Source organism: Rhodnius prolixus, unplaced genomic scaffold (genome assembly GCF_049639745.1).
Source record: "Rhodnius prolixus isolate KJV_2025 unplaced genomic scaffold, Rpr scaffold_2, whole genome shotgun sequence".
Classification (NCBI taxonomy): domain Eukaryota; kingdom Metazoa; phylum Arthropoda; class Insecta; order Hemiptera; family Reduviidae; genus Rhodnius; species Rhodnius prolixus.
In genome coordinates, this window is record NW_027411592.1 from 18,534,723 (window position 1) to 18,551,524 (window position 16,802).

Sequence of the window (16,802 nt, forward strand, 5' to 3'; positions counted from 1 at the left end):
ACGTTAAATCAATATAGGTATTACCTAACGTTGTTGGAGAAGTTTCAATATTAGACAAATTGAACTCGCTGAGCATGGAGTAGGGCATTGAGCGGTTTTGTGAGACATCAACATTAAAGTCTCCAACTATCATAATTGGTGTAGTAAGATCAAGCTCGTAATCGGGTATAATTTTAGAGATGATTTTGGAATATTTTAACAACGATCGTAACATAAAGAGTTTAATTTTTGCTAACGCTGTGCCCGGACGGATATACATACACACACCCGAGAAAGAATTTGAAGATGCCATTGGCCTTTTTCGTTTACTAGACAGACATCACCAGCTTTTGCGTCTTTCATTTCCAAATAAATTTCCGAAATGTCAATGTTAACTCTATTACAATCAGTGAAGCTATTGATGTTGCGATAAATGGCGACTCAACCGGCTTTGCGTTTTTTACCATTCGATTGTTCCTGAGAAGCCCTTTCCAACCGTATACGATCTCTGTATTTGGTTTTGGCTTTTCGACGCGTATAGGCCGACATTATATATTATTGATATTTTTTTATACTAACACCTTATTATATTCACTGAAACTATATTACACTAATGTTTTATATACAATCGATAGATTGTGACAACAGCTGACGATTAAAACTTAAACGAACATCGTAGCTTCTCCGTGTCAAAAGTTATATTAATTGCAAATCTCGATACGCAGCAAAATTATCTCAAAATGGCGGCGCTTCCCCCTCCACCGCGCGCGATGTGTCACAGTCCTCGCTTATCGTAATGAATTCTTTGATCCTTTAGCTATCCTGTGGTCTAATTTAATTTTGGATGTAGACGATAGATTCGAAACTATAATGCCAAACTGCATCCACCGATTTTGTTATCATTAGATTTTTTGGATTGCCACCATATGATTCAAATTTAAAGACGTATTCACGTCAAAACCATTTTAAATCATATATGTATATACTTCTACTTAAATCTAAAATTATATTATTGTTACTAAAGGGTGGCCACCTAAAAACAGCAATACCACCTCGATAAAAAAAACTACACAAAAGAGACGATGTCCACCCACAGACTAAGTGGTCTTTTCTAAAGGAGATATCTTAAATTCTCATTTCCCCCCAAAAAATAGATTTGGAAACATTTCTTTCCCAAATATGTTGAACCTTGAATGTTCTAAAATATGTTTGAAGCAAATATCTCAACCTTAACCATCACTTTACTCAACAATTTATTCAATTTAAGAAGACAGTTGTTCTTGAATATGGCTGAGAAATGTTTAAGGAAACTGTAAATTAAGATCTATTCTAATTCTTTAAGATCATTTCTAATTTACAAGAAGTTTCATGGAGTTTGTGACAAGCATTGCTGAGTGAATGAATCTAAATAATATTGAAGGTAACTAGCATTTACAAGTAAACTAAAAATTTTAGAAAAATTGTTAAATTATTTTTTATAATAATTTTATTCTATTTTTCGCAAGTAAATAAAACGAAATTATTCTGGCAAAGTAAGAATAAAGGAGCATCAAATTGTTGCGGCTGGGAAGAGGCACATTATGTTAAATGCTGAAGTGATATTATTGTGTTAGTTGTACAGATGAAATATCAAACTAGAGAACTCTATCAGACGTGTGTTGAAACTAGAACACTGATAAAGAGGAAATTAGTTCTGCAGAGTGATGAAGACAATATACTTCCTTCACTAAGGTGTATTTTGGCTTATCTTGAGAACTTGCATAATAAAAGGGCCCAGCACTTTTGGCCGTGGTATATTTAGTTATCAATAGAACTATTGGTAGCAGAATTTATAACCTTGTTAATATTTAAGTAAGTAGTGTTTTAGGTGAAGATTAAACGAATATTTAGATAGAACAAGATCATGCAAGCTTTCACTGTTTCAAATGGTCCAAGAAATTTTGGCTACGATGAAAACCTGAAAACAAAATGTCCAGGGAGACATTAAGAAGTGAACTGTTAGACTTAACAGGCCTCGAACGCCTCGTAGTATACGATTTTAAACCACAATTACTGTATTACAATATATAGTTATACTTAATAATTCAAACTATAGAAACCTATATAAATTATTCAATACAGTAAGCCGTCTTGAGTAAGCAGTTATATATACAAATATAGAAGTTAAAATAATGGTAGATTGAAACAAAATCTCATTAAATATTAAATAATGAACTAATGAACAAAAACGCAATTGTCTACAGTGGACCAAATAAATTATTACAAAATATCGGCATGAATAATCATGTACATATACCACGAATGTCCGACTATTTCTGTCTTTATTGCCATCAATATCCTGCAGGAGTGGGTGGTAGGAGATGACTCCGCGTGACGTATTTATTTACAGCTGACGCAATGGACACGTGTTTTGACCTGAAGACATCTCTTCAACCTTTAAAGTAGACTAGCTGTTCAGATAATTGGATTCAAACATCTCCGCTAAGATACATACAGTCGTGCCTCCCATAAAGGACACTCTCACTAGCGGCCACCTCCATTTACGGACAGTTTTTGGATTTCCCCGTTTTACCACTATACACTTTCTATATAAAAGAACCTCCGTCTAACGGTCACTCTAAATAGCGACAGCGGACAATGATTTTAGGGAATGGATTACATGTTTCACCTCCTACCAACGACCACCTTATTATTAAAAGTTCGTTTGACGCGGTGATCAAAATAATTATCCCCTCTCAGGTTTTTGTTTTTTTTTCTAAAGTTTTCTACATAAGCTCATCCATCTTGTACCATTTTAATCATTTTGCAATATTAATTTGGACGAACAATATTATTTTTTCCGACATGTCTCTCAAACGGAAGTGGTTAACTCTAGAAGAGAAAATAAATGTGTTGGAAGATTTTGCAAAAATGATATAAATATCTGTAAGTCTGTAATATGTACTTTTTTTGATAATTTTTTTTGGATAATAAAGAAAAATTTGATGCATTATCATATAGCTAAATAATTATGCAATTATGTACGTTTTTAAATCTATTAATAATAAACAATTTTTAAATAGATATTTGGAAAAAATCCCATATTTTTTCATTATGAACCTTGCCTACCTCCTTCTAACGTCCACGTCTAAACAGCGGCCACTTTGCTTTCCCCGCCAGTGCCATTATTGAGAGGTTCGACTGTAGTAATAATTTTAGGATGTAGGAATAGAAATTTTTCAAAGATGTGTGATGGGAATACTTACCCTATAACGGAAATTACTACAGTAAGTTTGTCAAAAATATACCAGAAAGAAAGAAGCTTATGTCAATCATAATATTTTGTACATATTTATTTATTTTTCTTGCTACGCTTTCGACCTGGTGACTATGTAATCTTCAGGGTGTATGCTTATTAACAATTAAAGTTTTAACATCAAAGTTTGGTGTTATTTGTCCTGACTGTTCACTTATTTACCCAAGAGTTCCCAAACAGTAATGTAATACAATTCTTAACAAGCATACACCCTGAAGATGACCTAATCCCGAGGTCAGAAGTTTGGCAAAAAAAAAAAAAAATCAGATAAATAAAAATGATGCAACAATATTCTACAAAAAAATACCTTCATTTTCATCTGAGAAGAGCACATCTAAAACATCGCATTGGATTTGGCTGTTTCAAAACCAGAAAATCTGAATGAGATGACAAAGTAGCAGTTTGTCTGCCCATTAGGCGTATCAGACTATATTCAATCTCCACTTAGAGCTAGAGCATCTCATTAACACATGATAATGGAAGTACAATCATTATCTCAACTAATTGTTAATTTGATTTGAACTTGAAAAAGTAAAACACCAAAACAAAATACCCATTAAAGACAAAACCATCAGTAGTAGGGTTAAGGTGATTGAGGGTCTTTTTTTGGAGCCGCGTCCTTATGGGTGACAGGGTGAGGGAATGCAGGGGGGTGCCCCCGCTTCCTCACCCCGGTCCACACTAGGATAGCGCTGTGCGCGTCCGTGCGCGGCCCCCACTCCTAGCACTCCTTATGGCCGAGGTTGCGCGCACACGAGCGTCCGTACGCCCTAGGTTGCGCGCGCACCTGACGTCATTTTAACACAAATCTTATCCGGTGGTTAATGTGATAACACGACTTGGAAATCTCGATTAAAGGAAGTTGATTAACAAGAATTAAAATATATATTACACTTATTAATTTTTTATCAAATATTTTATCCCAACTTGGAAATATTTTAACACATTTTAATGTTATTTTTATATATTACTTAGATTAACCGTTTTTTAAAGAATAATATGTACGATTTAAGACTTGATTAGGGCTGTGATTTAACATGAGAATATTTTTATCATTAAGAGGATAATCTTGTCACTTTTAGCACAATAAACACTAAGAATATGTTCATAATAATATTTTTAATATACTTACCAATAACAAGTGATTTTAGTGTAAGGTTATGGATAACCTAATGTAACCTCACACCAATTAGAATATTATGTGTGTTTTTGGTGCTTTTAATGTCACCTAAAATAGCATCTTAAAGACATTAACTATGTATCGCACACGAGAGAGGTATTGTGAGCATCTTATCGCTCATTATGACACCATTTTATCACAAAATATGACATCTTACTGAGAGAGAGAGAGAGAGAGAGACGTAAGATTATGGATAACCTAATGTAACCTCCTCACATTAGAATGTGTTTTTGGCGCTGTCACCTAAAATAGCATCTTAAAGGTTATAATAATAATACATAGGGAATATACATCTTACCACATATATTACAAAAAAAAAAAATCATTAAATTATGTTGGAAAAGGAAAAAAAAGAAAGAAAAAATCGATTTTATTTCTTAAATATATATTTATTGTGTTATAATTTCATCAACATATAAAGTGTACAAGCATATATATAAATTTTTTTTATGTAAAACTAAAATTATTCACTCTTTTAGACAAATATACTTCGATGTGATTACAATTGTAAATTTCATCTAATTTGGTAATAATATTATAACATAAACTTGAGATATTACAACATTTGCAAGTATCTGGCCCTTCCGTGCATTTAGGATTTGACCAACAACAATTAATATAGTGGAAATCTTTATAATCACCTTTTTTTACATATGCGTGTGATAATGTTTCCAATTCTTGCATATTGTTGTATAAAAGCATAAATTGAATTGCTTGCTCAGGTCCTAAAACAAGTTTGTAGAAATCGTGTTGAAATTGGTGATAGAAAGGGTGAGTCATAACCAAATTCCATTCTTCCATTATGTAATTTTTCTAGTCACACAGTGTGTTCGTATAAAAAACTGAACTCACAATGGGTGGAAAAAATCTCCTCAGGAGAGTTAAATAAGAACGGAAGTGGGGTTAACCATAAAGTGGTGGGGATATCCATAGTTTATTAATACAATTTTTTTTAAGTACATATCTGTTCAGGTAAAAAAAAAAATATGTTCTACACTAAATAATGGACATTTAATACAGTTAAAACACCAAAATAGTTTATCATATATAATACTTGAAAGAAGATCAATATTGTTTGTATACATACAGGTATAATAACAATTCCAAATAATACCTTTAGGTGGCGGTGTGAGCAAGTTACAACATTTAACACAAAAATTATAATGTGAATTGGTATTAGTGAATAATATATCTCGACCATTATTATTATTATTATTGAAAAGAATGTTTATTTTTCTAAAATAATACATTTTAATGGTTATTTTAATTGATTTAAAGTGATGTAATAATAATGATGTCTTGTCTGGATAACAATACATTATAGCAATATAATCTGATATTGACATTGGTTTACCAGCAACAAATTCCACATTATCAAAACAATATAAATCTATGAAACATTTTTTATACGTATCTATACAAAAATAAGAGTAAACATTGAATAATTTACGTTGGATAGATGAAGGTATTTCCAATCGGGAAATATCGTTCCTTTTATCTAAATTTAAACATATTTTAATCATACTTGCGTCTAAAAGTGATAATGGTTGGAAATACCTCTTATCATCGTCGTCGTCAATAGTAAATTTTAAGCAAAGATTAGATATTGTATGCATGGTTAATGGTGCTGTTATTATTATTATTTGTCTAGCTGGTGGTGTCCAAAAGGAAGAGTATGCACACCATCGGATAAAATGAATCGTTTATCATCTAGAAAAGATAAACTCTTCTTATTACATTCATATGTGAACAGGTGGTGAAGTTTGGATTGAATAGTTTTAAAGGAGGAATATAAAACACATTCTTTATTGTGTAAAATATTTAAATAATCGGAAAAAGTGATCCTATTAACACCACTTTTTTTAACACCTTTCGCTTTTTTTATAATACCACGCTTAAATATTTTCAGGCTATACATTTTAGGCCTTAATGCAACCAACTCTTGAATAGGATCACCACCAGTCTCATCGGAAAATTTACCCAACACCTTCTTATTGTGATTTGAGAAAGATTTATGCATGGGCGGGTAGTTGGAAGTGTCAAAGTGTGTTTTTAATGTAATTAGGTCATCATAAACATCGTTGGTTTCAATTTTATAAATATATGAGTCTGTGTCGGAATAGAGGAGAGTTAATGCTTTAGGAGAATAGTATTTTAACATGACCTGGTAATGGAAATGATACATGTATTGTTTGGAAAGTTCTAAAATGGAAAATCCAACGTAAATGGGTCGATCAAAGTGAATGGACTCTTGTTGCAGATGAACAGCAATAACGTTTTCATTGAAAATTGTACGATCTTTAAAGTTGGCCCGTTTGGACAGCTTTAGCAATGCTTGTTCAGATGTGACAATTTTAATGTTTAATCGTTTCCTCTTGTTTTCAATACATTTACCAAAAACAGAGTTATTCATTAATTTATAGAAATCCTTTTCAAAATCATTTCTAGCCGCCTTTCTAAGGCTGGTGTTGAGTTCTATATAAGGTTTAAGCCAGGGAGATTGATTGAATTTCAACATTCTATGCACCTTTTTAAGAACAACACCCATGGATAGTGCTTGTTTTAAATTTCTATAATGAATCACATAATGGTGTTTATCCTCTAGCGTGGTATAGAGTTTTTTATTTTGATGATGCGGTAGTGGTGGAAACTGTGCGAAATAGTCGTGTAAGTGTGTAGGTATGTGTAGATCAACCTCTAGAATATAGCCAATATCGCTGTCATCCGGAATGGCGGTTATGTCAAAGTCCTCTCCCCCACCCCCCTCTCCCCCATTGACCCATTCAAACCCGCCGAACGGGAGGTGTTGTATCATTGCGAAGCCGTAAAGATTGTTAACATCTATATAGAGAATATAGTTTGTTGGTTGTGTAGCATCATAGCCGGGTATGTAGGGATTATTGGCTTTAGCATATCTTGTAACACAGGAAGTGATGCCTCCTCTAATACCCGATTCAATCATTAGCAATTTGTCATAGTCCGTTAGAAGATCCAATTTAACTTTTGTACATTTTAAACATGCATCAAATGCTAGGCCAGGTGTTGTGAAATACCAACTTGGATCAATATAGTAGATAGACTCACAAACCTTTCTAAACTGTTCAAATATGTCGCTTAAGAGAATTATATCCGTTGTCAAATACAATTCTGTGTATTCTTTGAGTGTTTCTATATGGAATGTAGACCAAACTTTTTGTGCATGTTGATAGTCGCCAGCGGATATGTGCTCATCGGTTAAATCATTAAAGAAATACTGTTTAGGTGGTAAAGATCGATCGGACATTTTTTCCATACTAGTTAGATAGGTGTATGGATAAACACCTTTTCTAAGTAGTAAAGCCCGCCGCTCATTGTCGGGAAATTGTTTCTCCATTTGTGGGTATTCCGTCAAGTTATTTATAAGATGTTCTAAGCTATCCGGTAGAAACTTATATGTATCCAAAAAGCGTAGCCATATGGATGGGCAATCGGAAAACTTTTTCGAAAAACTTATATATTTCTCCTTGGAATTTGGTATTACCTTCACCTCTCCTGGATCAACGCCCAAAGACAAGATAATTGGATGAGCATCATATCCGCTAAGGTTATGAATGTAGACTGGCAGGAAATTGGGCAATTGAAAATTCAAATTGCAGTTTACATGTGCAGCACACACAAATTCCCCCGTAAGATGGTCATGATGATGCGCTTTTTTGTCTAACCCATTGAACACCCCTTCACACATTCCACAATGAGTAGCATTAGCAAAATCCTCACATTGTTGTGTGGTTAGCTCTTTCATGGGAATAATCGTCTTATATAAGACTTCCACATCTTTAACCACTGAATGTAAATATTCCATAAATTTTTCAACCGCATCATCACCAGTATATAGGAAAATGTCCTTTTGTTGATAGTTTGCTAGCGAAGAGACAACCTTAGCCCCAACACTACAGATTTGGTGTTTATGTGTTTGTCTTGACCAGGATGTGGATGAATTTCCGGGTGCGCCGTCTATAGGTAAAAGTAAGGATTCAAAATCTGCATAGATAACTATTGGTATGTGTTGTTTGTGGTGGTAATTTGTAAACTGTAATTGTTCACATGGTAAAGGCATACTAATTCGACACTGTTCGTGTTGATTACAGAATAACTGGTGTGCTTTTAATCGTTCCTCACCCGTTTTCCCATCTACCGTTCTATAATCACGATTAAATGTTTTAAAGCATCGTTTACATATAACAACACCATTACCATGATTACTAAGTTGGGAAGATACAAGTCTGGATAAATCGTTTATTAATGAATAGTGTAAGCTATTATTATTATTTTCCTCGCTAGTTAATAATAGTAAGTCGAAATGTTCTACAGACTTATTATTCGAACTTATTGAGAGAGGATAAACCAGATTCTGCTCGGTTAAAGAGTAAACATTTATCGAGACATTATTATCTTTTTCAAATCTAGCAATATCCTTTAAAGGTGTTGGAAAGGAGATATTATCAAAATTATAACAATGATTCAATTTTTTATACATGGTTAAACACCCAGGTTTCTTTAGTTGGCCACACAAGATGGCATATTTAAAGCAATAATCATCACTATTACGTATATTTATGATAGCCTTTTTATCAGCTATTTCCTTTGGTAAAGGAATATACCCTCTTCCGCCCAGCGGACGATATTTAGTTAATCTAATGACAATGGAATCTATGGAATCTAATTTCCAACCTGATCCACTAGTTTCAAATTCCTGCATTTCACTCATAATTTTTGCATAGATTTTGTTAAGATAGTGAATCAAGTTGGAACTAGCATTGATAATTTCTATTGATGTTTTAAAATTAGCATCCGTATACTGTTCAAGATCGGAATTCCTATATCGACTGTAAACACATTCTAAGAAGATGGATGATTTAAAAATTAATAGCTCTTCTCTGGCTTTAGTTAAATACTTTAGAAGCACCCCGTGTTTATCTTGTAAAAATAGCGCGGGGTCTTTTATATTATTAGTATTTTTGATGCAAATATTTTGGGCTGATTTATTTAATGCACTAATCACTGCACCATCTTCTAAAGGAACCGATAATAATCGATATTGTTTTTGATTACGCACATTCATGCTTCCGGCCTTAACGTTTGTCGTCGTCGTCGTCGTCGTCGTCGTCGTCGTCGATGGTGGTGTTGTTGGATCATCACATTTAATACAATTTAATGAGATATGATTTAATAAATCTACGAATGTGTGGAATATACTAGCACAGTTTGCACATTTTCTTGGTGAACATGACACAATATGTCTCTTTAAAGTGTCTAAAGTGTGGAATATATTACCACATTTGAAGCATTTTTTGGGTGAACATGTTACAACATGTCTCTTTAAATTGTATGGTTTGGAATAGTGTTTGCCACATTTATCACACGTTAGATTAGGCATAATTTTTTTTTTTTAAAACTTACAAAAAATTAACTATTCTTCGTTGTTGTTGTTGATGCGTGTCTTCCTGGTCTTCTTTGGCTTCTTCTTCTTTGGAGGTTCCTCCTCCTCCTCCTCCTCCTCCTCCTGCTCCTCTACCACCTCTTGGTGAGATGATTCAAATTGAATAACGTTCATGTTATTTTGTATTCCCTTATAAATAAGGACTAAATCACCATCTTGAAAAAAAAGAATGCAAAGGTTAGAGAGAGAAAAAAATTATTTTTACCTTAATTAAAATATTTAAAAAAAAAAAAATGAATATACCTTTATAGTCGAATATATCTTCGTCATCAAATGAGTTAACAAATCTTTTGGGTAAAAAAACGGAACTCAATGTATCACTTTTATCATGTATTGTGGCTAATATTGCTGGTCCATATTTAGTTTTCTCAAATTTAGTAAAAGATGCTATCAGATATGGTTTATTTACTTCCAAATCGTCAAGTTTTTTGTACAATTCACTCGTAGGGTGATTAAGTTTTTTTAATAGATCATTACTCATTATCTTTCCTAAAAAAACAAATATGTTCATACTGTACAATTTTCTTCTTCTTCTATTTAACTTCTTTTTTAATTTTTTACAATTGTATTTTAAAAAAAATTAATTACCTGGTTTTCTTAATGGTGATGATGATGATGATGATGATTAACACGTACACGATGGTGAGAGAGAGAAACAAATATTAGATAATCTACATCCTATATGCACCTATTTTATACTCTCTCATGTGAGATAAGAGTTAACCACAAACTTCCTTTGCATACGTGTGATTATACTTATTCACACGGCCCTCCCCGATTAACACCAAAAAACTAACTTGGATAAAGATAAAACTTATTTTGAATAATAATAATAATAATATGTGGTTAAAAAAAAATAAAAAACATAATCTTTATAAATATTTTTTCAACACCACTTGATAAAACTAGGATATAGATAAAACTTATTTTATTAATAAGAGGTTAAAAAAAAAAAAAAAAAAAAAAAAACATAATCTTTATACATATTTTATTTAAAAGTAAGTAGATATATATATATATATATATTTAGCAGTGTAACACATGTAGAAAGAATACTATATAAATAAACTTAAAACTCATTACTTAATTACTCCATACATACACAAAACTTGATACTCAGTACACAAATTATGTACGTCTTAGACCATAATCATGTTCCAATCTTTCATACTTAATTACTTCATACATGAAAAAAAAAACTTAAAACTCATTACTTAATTACTCCATACATACACAAAACTTAATACTCAGTACACAAATTATGTATTTCTTAGACCCACATCATGTTCCAATCTTTCATACTTAATTACTTCATACATGAAAAAAAAAACTTAAAACTCATTACTTAATTACTCCATACATACACAAAACTTAATACTCAGTACACAAATTATGTATTTCTTAGACCCACATCATGTTCCAATCTTTCATACTTAATTTCTCCATACATGAAAAAAAACTTAAAACTCATTACTTAATTACTCCATACATACACAAAACTTAATACACAATACACAAATTATGTACTTCTTAGACCATATCATGTTCCAATCTTTCATACTTAATGCTCCATACACACACACACACACACACACACACACACACACACACACAAAACTTAAAACTTATTTTTTTTTAAACACAACTTTCCATACTTAATAGTAAATTATGTGTTTTTTTTTAAGTTTATCTATTTCTTAGACCCATCATGTTCCAAATCTTTCATACTTAATTACTCCATACACACACACACACACACACACACACACACACAAAACTTAAAACTCTATACTTAATTCTCCATACATACATACAAAAACTTAAATATATACTCAATACACAAAAACTTTATGTAGTTTTATGTTTTTATGTATTGCTACAAGCATGTTTTTAACCCCCTCGGGATGTTTCCATTTCTCCCCTAAAAACTTTATGTTTTAACCCATCATGTTCCCATATGTTGATCTATACATAATACTCAAATTAATCATTCTTCTTCTTCTGCTTCTACTTCTTTCTCTTCCAACTGAAGATTCATCGTCAATTTATTCAAAAGGTGTTGAAGTTGATTTAAAATGGAGTTTTGATTGCAGACAATATTGAATAAAACTGAGGAATCTTCTATTGTATCAGTGACGCTATCTAGGAATTCATTAAAACTATAAAATAAATCATCAGATTTAAAATATATACGACCGTTTGTATGTCTAAAGGCTGTTTTTACGTTACGCGGTACACCGGGAAAAATGTACGATACATCACCGATAAAGGTGCTAGTTAAATCACATTCATTAAATTTGTTAACAAAAGATTTATTGTAGATTATGTAAGTACTTCCTGTATTTGAATGAAAAATTGCGTTTACGGAAACATTGACACCTCCAGGCACCATCAACAATGATTGAATGTCCTCTTGATAGATTAGATGAAGGTATGGATAGTTAAATATGTAAAGATGATTGTCTGCAATCATAACAATATCTTTGTTTGGACGTTGATAAATGCCTGATACATGGGTAAAATTTGCTGGTAGAAATCTTAACCATCTGTTTATCATCTTTGGCCGCGTGTAATCACGTTGTAAACGTATCGATTCTTGTAAAGGAATTATCCAAACATAATTGTTATAAAATAAATACAGACGTTTATGAGCCACCAAAAATGCCCCAATGTGTTTCAAATAATAACATATGTCCATAAATGGTTGATTAGTTGGAGGCAGAGGTCTTTTTGTGGTGGTGGTGGTTACAGGTGGTGGTGATGATGTTGTTGTTGTTGTTGTTGTTGTTGTTGTTGTTGTGGATGGGGTTGATGCAGCAGGTGTGGTTGTTGTTGTGGGAGGTGGCTTCAAAGGTGGACCATACATAATTTGTATTGCACGTATTTCCTCTTCAAATAGGTCTAATTCATCAAATGAGGATACATGTGGAAAGATATAAGATGGGAACATAAGACTTTGCCTATCCGATGAATGACTTAACCCAAGTCCATGACCTATTTCGTGAACTAATACCCAAAAAAGCGACGTGACATCATCATCCTTTATCGTGGAGGAGGAGGGAAGGGTTAAATCTGTGTGCCAAGTTATAGCATCATTTAAATGGATTTCCACTGCTTTCTTATATATATGAGGATACTCTGCATGTGCTAAGATACCGCTTCCATCAACAAAAGGTGCGTAACAATAGGTGGATTTATTTGTAATACATAGATGTTTCCCTCGGGCAAAAGCAATAGAGATATTTGGTGAATTATGTGATCGTTTGAATGTTAAGTTTGCATATTTTGACCAAATGGAAAACGCCCGTTCTGCTACTGAAGAATACTGTGGCGGATATATGTACCAAGTTATATCATTTTTACCCCATTTAGTTGTACTGGAACCCACAATAAAAGGTGTAAAATTATCCTCAACACCACACCTACGTGTCTTAATTACTTTTAACGTTTGCGGATTTTCCATACCATCTGTGGGTAAATTATATTTCTCTTGTAATATTATGACAGCATCTTTAATCGCTGCTTCACTAGTATTGTCTTCATGTTTTAAATAACCAAACCTTTGCAAATACGCAATTGTTGTTGGATTATATGCGCTTATTAGGTGGATAAAACATACAAACAAACAAAAATATTTGGCGGTAAATATTAAAGTAGACATCTCTTATCACACACACACACACACAGCGAGGCGACAGCACACTGTTAACCGCAAAAGTTCCTGTAATGTACTAGTAAGAAAACCACAAACTGATAACCCGTGCTAAAAACAAAACACACACACGCGCATGCATGTACATGTCTCTCAGTGTGTTTTTTATCTTAATACGATACACGACCACAACGTTAATGACAATTACAACAACAATGAGTCTTCATTATTCTACACCTGTTTTACATTTTAAACGTGATTTCAAAGTTTTAGTAGGGTTAACAAATGCAAGTGTTGTTAATAATAATAACTATAGTGCTGTTGTGCATATAGTAAAGAAAAAAGTTGAAATTAATCTATCACTTCCTCAATGGCAACAACTACAGCAGAAATTTGGTGAAATTCTTCATTATTTTGGAAGGATGAATAGAAAAGATCAAGATAAGAATGTTACGCTTATAGAAGATAATAACATCTTTTTGTACCTTAGACGTCATCAAAATAGAAAATTATTAACGCTTAAGGAAACAACCACGCCCAATTCATCTATTAAAGAAATTAATTTAAATAAAAAACAAATTATGTCAATTATACAGAATGCGTGGTTAATTAATAATTATTTACATAATTTAATGTTGCTAATATCTTTGGAAAATACAATTGTTATTACCAATGAAGTGAATAACCAGTCGGTTAACGAAGACAACGATGGTAGTGATAAATGTGTTTTTAGTTTACAATAAAATGATGACGTCACATCCTCCAATAGTGGAGGGGAGGGGGATGATTTTAGTATAAGAAACTTTAAAAAAAAAAAATACCAGTTCACATCCATATATTGTCTAGTGTAACTGGACCTCTTTACAAAAAAAAAAAAAAAAAAAAAAAAATCATGCAACCGCTAATTATTGATTTACAAGGATTTCAAAAAAGGAAAAGTCTCCATGATGAAGATACATTTATTGTTCGTGAAATGGCCATTGCTGACACAAACCTACACATAATTGGCAGTTGGATGTTTAAATTACCCAATAATAATAATAATAATAATAACGAGAACTTATGCTATGCTCCAAATAGATGGCTTATGAAAAACCACCATGGAATTGACCACAATGCAGGCAATCAATCTTACGATCAATTCATCATCATTTTACACAAGTATACATCAGGATGTAATTATTTGTTCTCCAAAGGTATGGAAAAATGTCAATTTTTAGAAAAGAAATTGGATAAACCCGTATATGATTTACATGATTTTGGTTGTCCACCCATTAAATCATTACCCAATGTTAATAATTATAAATGTCCATTTCATTATAATACTAATTTTATTTGTTCATTACAATATGTATATAGATTATCTTCTTGGGCAAACATTAATAAATTTAAATTAGATTTTTTCAATTATAAAGTTAGATTAAATACTTTTACTCATTGTAACAACAACATCGATGATGCTGGTGATGATGATGATGATTATAATGTTTGCGTGAGCAAAGAAGTGCTAGCCTTTAATGGATTCATATATATTAAGAAAAATTATGTAAAATGTATATATTGTAATCTTGTTTTAGATTTAAATACGCTCACAGAATGTCCATGTAGTTTACATAAAAAGGAAAGCCCTTTTTGTTCTTACCTAAAATATAAACGCATGTAACAAAGAAACAATTATATGCTATTGTATTTTAATAAATATATATATTTAAGAAACAAAAATCTATTTTCTTTCTTTTTCCTTTTCCATCATAATTTAATGATTTTTTGTAATATATATATGGTAAGATGTATATTCCCTATGTATTATTATTATTATAACCTTTAAGATGCACTATTTTAGGTGACAGCGCCAAAAAACACATTCTAATGTGTGGAGGTTACATTAGGTTATCCATAATCTTACGTCTCTCTCTCTCTCTCTCAGTAAGATGTCGTATTTTGTGTTAAAATGGTGTCATAATGAGCGATAAGATGCTCACAATACCTCTCATATGTGCGATACCTAGTTAATGTCTTTAAGATGCACTATTTTAGGTGACAGCGCCAAAAACACATCCTAATGTGTGGGAGGGGGTTACATTAGGTTATCCATAATCTTACGTCTCTCTCTCTCTCTCAGTAAGATGTTGTATTTTGTGTTAAAATGGTGACATAATGAGTGATAAGATGGTTGCAATACCTCTCATATGTGCGATACCTAGTTAATGTCTTTAAGATGCACTATTTTAGGTGACTTTAAAAGCACCAAAAACACTAATTGGGGTGAGGTTACATTAGGTTATCCATAACCTTACACCAATACTCACTTGTTATTGGTAAGTATATTAAAAATATTTTTATGAACATATTTCCACGTGTTTATTGTGCTAAAAGTGTCAAGATTATCCTCTTAATGATATTCTCATAAATTTAAAAATAACATATGGGGAGGTTACATATGGGGAGGTTACATTAGGTTATCCATAACCTTACACCAAAAATCACTCGTTATTGGTAAATATTAAAAAAAAAAAAGTTAATATTTATCCTCTATAAGTAATAAAAATAACATTAAAATGTGTTAAAATATTTCCAAGTCTTAATAAGTGTAATATATTTTAATCCTTCCATATCCTGTGATAAGATGTTGTGTGATGACGTCACGTGCGCGCGCAACCTAAAAAATGTCTTAATAAGTGTAATATATTTTAATCCCATGTTATCACTGTGATAAGAAGAATGACGTGCGCGCGCAACCTAGGGCGTACGGACGCTCGTGTGCGCACAACCTCACCCATAAGGAGTGCTAGGAGTGGGGGCCGCGCACGGACGCGCACAGCGCTATCCTAGTGTGGACCGGGGTGAGGAAGCGGGGGCACCCCCCTGCATTCCCTCACCCTGTCACCCATAAGGACGCGGCTCCAAAAAAAGACCCTCAATCACCTTAACCCTACTACTACCATCCCTATATTATATATAAATAAAAGAAAATGAAATTGTTGATGAACTTGCAAAGGAAGCCACCAATAGTGGGGAAATGGCTAATTATAGTTTACCACAAACCGATATCAAGGGTACAATTGCAAAAGCTGCACTAAAAAAATAGCAGACAGATTACTGTAATGGTAATAAAGGGAGATTCTATAAAACTATGGCAGATCAGTTACCTAGACAACCACTGTCACTAATAAATGGGTTGTTACGACAATAAGCAGGCCGAGAGCGAACCACGCTG

General features: G+C 32.6%; 2 protein-coding genes across 2 annotated transcripts; both read right to left on the reverse strand.

The window, feature by feature from the left end:
• Positions 1 to 6,029: 6,029 nt before the first annotated feature.
• LOC141449183 (uncharacterized) lies at positions 6,030 to 10,414 on the reverse strand. The gene is made up of 3 exons (XM_074118325.1): positions 10,177 to 10,414; positions 9,894 to 10,088; positions 6,030 to 6,164 (listed from the first exon to the last, which is right to left on the reverse strand). Exons 1-2 carry the CDS (start codon positions 10,412 to 10,414, stop codon positions 9,904 to 9,906), a joined length of 423 nt encoding a protein of 140 aa, XP_073974426.1. The 3' UTR covers positions 6,030 to 6,164; positions 9,894 to 9,903.
• A 560-nt stretch (positions 10,415 to 10,974) lies between these two features.
• On the reverse strand, positions 10,975 to 14,025 carry LOC141449182 (uncharacterized). Its single transcript, XM_074118324.1, has one exon. It carries the CDS (start codon positions 13,592 to 13,594, stop codon positions 11,921 to 11,923), a length of 1,674 nt encoding a protein of 557 aa, XP_073974425.1. The 5' UTR covers positions 13,595 to 14,025; the 3' UTR covers positions 10,975 to 11,920.
• Between the last annotated feature and the right edge of the window lie 2,777 nt (positions 14,026 to 16,802).